This window comes from Oncorhynchus gorbuscha, linkage group LG16 (genome assembly GCF_021184085.1).
Source record: "Oncorhynchus gorbuscha isolate QuinsamMale2020 ecotype Even-year linkage group LG16, OgorEven_v1.0, whole genome shotgun sequence".
In the NCBI taxonomy this organism is placed as follows: domain Eukaryota; kingdom Metazoa; phylum Chordata; class Actinopteri; order Salmoniformes; family Salmonidae; genus Oncorhynchus; species Oncorhynchus gorbuscha.
The window spans coordinates 26,847,174-26,853,676 of NC_060188.1; the positions used below are offsets into that span (position 1 = coordinate 26,847,174).

At 43.0% G+C, this 6,503-nt stretch overlaps 1 protein-coding gene across 1 annotated transcript; it reads left to right on the forward strand.

Annotated features, from left to right (window-relative positions):
* Nucleotides 1-2,032: 2,032 nt before the first annotated feature.
* Nucleotides 2,033-5,577, forward strand: LOC123999446 (prohibitin). The gene is made up of 7 exons (XM_046305257.1): nt 2,033-2,148; nt 2,655-2,750; nt 3,098-3,259; nt 3,356-3,498; nt 3,685-3,801; nt 4,006-4,101; nt 4,289-5,577. The coding sequence occupies exons 2-7, from the start codon at nt 2,666-2,668 to the stop codon at nt 4,499-4,501; spliced, it is 816 nt and encodes a 271-aa protein (XP_046161213.1). The 5' UTR covers nt 2,033-2,148; nt 2,655-2,665; the 3' UTR covers nt 4,502-5,577.
* The last annotated feature ends 926 nt before the right edge of the window (nt 5,578-6,503 follow it).

Genomic DNA, 6,503 nt, shown 5'->3' on the forward strand with positions numbered 1-6,503 from the left:
GCGAACACAAGGTCAGGTTCACAGGTCCAAAAATGAATCAGTGCATTGGTCAACTGAAGACCTAGATTAGAATGGGCCAATAATGAAATACATTTGTCTTTCAACAAATTGTGTGTGTGTGTGTGTTTAGTTTTAGGGTTACGGTTAAGGTTAGGTTTTCGGCTTAAGGTTAGGTTTAGGGTTAAGGTTAGGGGAAGGTTTGGCCGGGGGTAAGCCGTTATGGTAAATACGCATTTGTTCTTAAACTGACTTGCCTAGTTAAATAAAGGTCAAATTAAAAATTAAAAGGGTAAGGTTACAGGGTTAGGGTTAGAATTGTGAATGGGACTGAATTGTGTGTCCCCACAAGGTTAGTTGTACAAATCAAATAAAATTGTATTTGTCACATGCGCCGAATACAACGGGTATTACGAGCCCTTAACGAGCCCTTAACCAATAATGCAGTTCAGTACTATTTACTATATAAACTGAAGTTTTTTAAAAAGTAACACAAGAAAATGACATAACAATAACGAGGCTATATGCAGGGTGTCAATGTGTGTGTGTGTGTGTGTGAGGGGTGGGGGGTGCAGATTAGTCGAGGTAATTTGTAAAATGGCTATGCGTAGATAATAAACAGTGAGTAGCAGCAGTATAAAAACAGGGAGAGGGGGTGCGGTAGCAGAAAGAACAGTCTATGACTAGGGTGACTAAAGTAATGACCATTTTTTGGGCTTCCCTCTGACACCGCCTAGTATATAGGTCCTGGATGTCAGGAAGCTTGGCCCCAGTGTTGTACCGGGCTGGCTGTACGCACTACCCACTGTAGCTCCTTGTGGTCAGATGCCAAGCAGTTGCCATACTAGGCGGCGGTGATGCAACCGGTCAGGATGCTCTCAGTGGTGCAGCTGTAGAACTTTTTGAGGATCTGGGGACTCATGCCAAATCTTTTGTGTGTGTGTGTGTGTGTGTGTGTGTGTGTGTGTGTGTGTGTGTGTGTGTGTGTGTGTGTGTGTGTGTGTGTGTGTGTGTGTGTGTGTGTGTGTGTGTGTGTGTGTGTGTGTGTGTGTGTGTGTGTGTCACTGAAGTAAGTTCAACATTAAGTTCAACTTTATTTTCACAATATGTCTCACTAATCTCTCAAAATTTGAAAAATTAAGAAGACACAGTCAAACATCTGCATAGACATTATTCTCGCCAAAGAGATGATTAATTCTACCAAAGACATGACGATAGGCTGAAACTGCTTCTCCAATTGAAATCCCCGATGACACTTGTAGGTGATGTCATGGCGACAATGGCTACCTAACACATGCGCAGAAGCACACCGTCGGGTCTAACGGGTTGTCTCCCGCTGAGCTGCGCTTGTGCAGACCGTTAAATCAAAGGCATTCCTTCGACATAACATTAAAACGTGTTAGTTTTTCAGTTTCACGAGGTTGGAGTAATAACATGTTCAACTACTTAAGACATTGACTCAATAGGTTGTGCCTTTACATTTTGAGAAAATTAACAACTAACGAATACTTTTTCACTTCTCTCATTGACTTCTCAAACCTTGGCCCGGTCTGCATAGTCTGTTTCGCAAGTCTTCCGTAATTCTTGTGATGTGGCCCCTCCGGGGTTAGAAACTCTATGATTCAACCCTGTTCAAATGACAGAAATATATAATTATTATTATAAACGGCGTGATTCGAGCCCTGAATGCTGATTGGCTGACAGTATACCACGAGTATGACAAAACATGTATTTTTACTGCTCTAATTACGTTGGTAACCAGTTTATAATAGCAATAAGGCACCTCGGGGGTTGTGGTATATGGCCAATATAACACGGCTAAGGACTGTTTTCAGGCACTACGCGTTGGGTCGTGTTTAAGAACATCCAATAGCCGTGGTATATTGGCCATATACCACACCCCCTTGTGCCTTATTGCTTAATTAAATCGTAATATTACTATTATCATAGTTGGTGAACTTCAGCAACCAGAATGCTCAGCGACATTCTCACTAGCCAATGAATTGAATCGATAAACAAGTCCCGGAGCACTACTTATCCAATCAGAGAGGAGTTTGTTACAAGTTGACGCGCATGCTTTGTAGAAAAATAATTCATGCGTTCTAACGTTGGCTCTGTTGGAGGTCATAGACAGAACTGACAAAACAGTAGGTGAGTGGTAATGTAGTTCTGACTATATACATGTATCAATATATAATTACCAAAGCTCCCTAATAGTCAGATATTGCGGTGTGACTAGTTATGTGTAATTATTCCGTAAACCGGGAAGGTACGCATTGAGTAACAATGACACGAGCGAGCGATCTGCAAGTTCATGTCGCTGCGTGAGCATGTAGCTACAGATTGTCATGGTAGCTCTAGATCAGGGTAACAAATACTGTCGTTTGGCATGACAGGTCCAGGTGTGCCATTGCGTGTCATGTTTCAATTCACATAGCTAGTTAAATAGTCTTAGTCGTTTTTGTTGCGAAGTCTGCTTGCTTGGCTAGCTAATGTAGCGTTGGCATCATTGACAGACCAAGGCCATCACGTCAGAATGGTATAACTCCGAGCTCTGGATAGCTTTAGTGGTTACTTACCTACATGCAGATATATTATACCACCACATACTCAGTAATATGGTTAAGAGTTATAATCTTAAATACATTTTATTTCAGGGCCGCAAGACATGGCGAAACTATTTGAATCCATCGGGAAGTTGGGGCTGGCCCTCGCCGTTGGTGGAGGTGTTGTGAACTCCGCCCTCTTCAATGGTGAGACATTGAGCTCTGTAAATGGATCAGTTGATCTTGATATCATGGAAACACCTGGGTTTTGATTTTATTTGAACCTTTATTTAACTAGGCAAGTCAGTTAACCCACATTCCTATGAATTGAAAATAAGAATTTGTTAAACTGCCTTGTTCAGTGGCATAAGGACAGATTTTTACCTTGTCTGCTCAGGGATTTGATCTTGCAACCTTCTGGTTACTAGTCCAACGCTCTAACCACTAGGCCACCTGCCGCAATAATAGAAATTAGGAATGACATAAGACTTAAAGTTGTGAATTCCATAACACTACCAACCTGAATTGGCCTAATTTATTTCTTAATGTTTCAGTTGACGCAGGTCATCGGGCAGTTATATTTGACAGGTTCCGGGGAGTGCAAGACGCCGTAGTTGGCGAGGGAACCCACTTCCTCATTCCCTGGGTACAGAAGCCTATCATCTTTGACTGTCGTTCTCGTCCACGCAACGTGCCTGTCATCACAGGCAGCAAAGGTAACTAACATGAGTCACGAGGACCGGCATATTAGCCTTCACACTTAGTCTTTCTCTGACATACTAAAAGCTTTTACCCCTCTCCCACACACACAGATCTGCAGAATGTAAACATCACACTGCGCATCCTCTTCCGGCCAGTGACTAGCCAGCTCCCACGCATCTTCACCAGCATCGGAGAGGACTACGACGAGAGGGTACTGCCGTCCATCACCACAGAGGTCCTCAAGTCCGTGGTGGTGAGTGTTAGACTAATGCCGCATTTCCATTAAGGTTTTACCCTGGGGTTTGTTTTTACCCCCAGACTTTTGTGTTTCCACCTCTGAGGCCTTGTCATAAAAAAAGTCTGAATGGCATTGGGTTGCAGTGAAGACTATGCTATCCTGTTTTTTAAAATTTTATTTGCGTTTGTGTGCACCTCACAGGCCCGGTTTGATGCCGGTGAGCTCATCACCCAGAGAGAGCTGGTGTCTCGGCAGGTCAGTGACGACCTGACAGAAAGAGCCAACACCTTCGGCCTCATCTTGGATGACGTCTCACTGGTGAGCTGCTGTTTAAAGGAATAATACTCAAAACAACTCATTCCTATGATTTTATCATATCTTGTGAGTGTGCAGAAAATATTGTTAACGTTTCATATTGCTCTAATGAGTAAGGAAGCAACAGTGTTTTACCCAGTGGTTCTGGTCATTACTTGTACATGTTCTGTGTTTTTAATTGAAGACCTCATGTTCCTCCTTCAACAGACACACTTGACGTTCGGTAAGGAGTTCACAGAGGCTGTTGAGATGAAGCAGGTGGCTCAGCAGGAGGCCGAGAGGGCCAGGTTTGTCGTGGAGAAGGTAAGGCTGAAAGGGTTTGTTTGAGACATTGACAGATTTGTTCTTTAAGGTGATAAGAATGATGAACATGCATTTAATACACTTGAAGCTAGAAGTGACCCTGAACAACAAAGTGATTCTGACCTTGCACACCTTTTATAAAGGATGAATAGAAGTCAACAGTGTGTCTCTTCTCTACTTTCCCCAGGCCGAGCAACAGAAACAGGCAGCCATCATCTCAGCGGAGGGTGACTCTCAGGCCGCCCTGCTCATTGCTAACTCCCTGCAGGAGGCTGGAGACGGACTGGTAGAGCTGCGTAAGCTGGAGGCTGCAGAGGACATCGCCTTCCAGCTGTCCCGCTCCCGCAACATCACCTACCTGCCTGCCGGCCAGGGCACACTCCTCCAGCTGCCCCAGTGAGACTCACACACCCTGACCTAACCACCCCTCCCTGTGACCAGCCAATGCATGGGCCATGGAGGGGGTGAGGGAACGGGTGTCCACCTGCACACACTCTCCTCCGACTAACTATGGACTAGTGAAATAATGGCGGCTTGGGAGTGTGGAAAGGTCCATGATAAGGTTCTGAAGTCTGGGCAGTGTGTGGGAAAGAGGGAGCCTTAGGATTGATCTATGGTAAACTACATATTGTAAGTCAATTTACTGCATCACTGATTTTGTATTTACCTTTGCTTTGTCTGGCAAATTCAGCGCAGTGACAGTCCTGTAATATGAAGAAGTTGTAATTGTGTTAATTTAGGAGAAGAGCTGTTTGGAATGTCATGAAGGATGGAACATTTTAGCACTATTATAACCACTACGGCAATCGCAATACTGGGGATTTATTGCTCTGAGAGGACAAGCTATCAAATCAACTGGATTTACATTGATCTTAGCCAAGCACAAACTTCCATGGGTGAATAAGATGCTGCTATACACCAAAGTACCAATTTGTAAGTCGCTCTGGATAAGAGCGTCTGCTAAATGACTTAAATGTAATGTAAATGTAGTGTAGGATCCAAAGCACCCTTGTAATTTTAAAGTTATGAGTGGAAAAACATCGTACAAATTATCTGAACTGATCTACCCAGAGCCGTATATTCTAAATATGAGTCTGACTCTACCCATCCCTTTGACTCAGTCTATTGTGTCGATGGCCTGTCAAATGTCCTCTCACAGCTAGCTTTCATAAAATCCTCCCAGTTTGATTGCAATGGAGTCCCAGTGCTGCACTCCCCTCTACTTGATTGGATCCTCTACAGAATCCTCTTTGGTTTACTAGCACGCTGTCCACACCACCTCATCCATGGTCCTCAGTGACATGTCCCTCCTAGCCCAGTGGTATGAAATGTGCCTGTAAGATGGTCAAGTGTCGCAACCTTCCCTGATTCTTTAAAGTTTGTCGCTGTGTCTTATTTTGGAGGGAGGATATGCAGCCCCCGCATTCCACTCAATATGTCTCAACTTAACAATAAAATTGTCCTATTTCTACAGCAGCTCTTTTTGTGTGTGTGTACCAAATCTCTGTGAAATGTGACACGGTTGATGTTCAAGTTATGGTTTTCTCATTTATAGCCACAAGAGGGCCCTATAAATATATGCTGAGTTTTGCATCCAATTGTGAATACCTGCACTTGTGTGCATAAATATGAAACTTAGACCAGATGTAACTTGTCTGCTATTGAGTAAATTCTGTGTAGAGTTTGAAAGGACTCCCTAAGCATCTTTTTTTATGTTTACATTGAGGCAGAGAACAAACGTTTACTAGGCTACCATTGCACAAATATATACAATGTAGTTCATACACTGATAACTAAAGTAGCGGTAGTTTTATAAATATAAACCTGTCGATGCTTTATCAGATGGTTCGGTTCTTGACTGGTTCTATTGCCTTTCACCTCCTAGCCCAACAGCCTGACTATAGGTTGTAGACCCTTCAGCACAGATCTTTGCAGAATGGAGTACTATAAACTGCCTCATTCAGGTCTCGCTTACACAGGATGTAAGTCTGATTTCCTGTTTGTTTGTCATAGTTGTGGGCACAACAGTAAATATTACAATCTAATGAGCGTATTTGTATGACCGTAATTACTTCAAATGACAATTACACTTCTGTACCTAGGTCAGAGGGGAAAGTTAGTAAATATACAGTTGCACATTGTTCCACATTTCATTTTAGTGGTTATACGGGAACAACGGAGCAGTCTCAATCTACTGTTTGGTTAGTACATACATCCATCCTTATAGACTTCTATGTCCAGGAAATGGGCAATGAAAAAATGTATAAAGTTAAATACTGTATCCAACAAATCTCCCTCAACATCTGGGCATTGTCATTTAGATGTACATTTCATGCAGTCGTTTGCTTTTTCCAGTAACTGATTCCGTGTCTAATCGAGCTCTGGTTTTCTCATAATTTCCC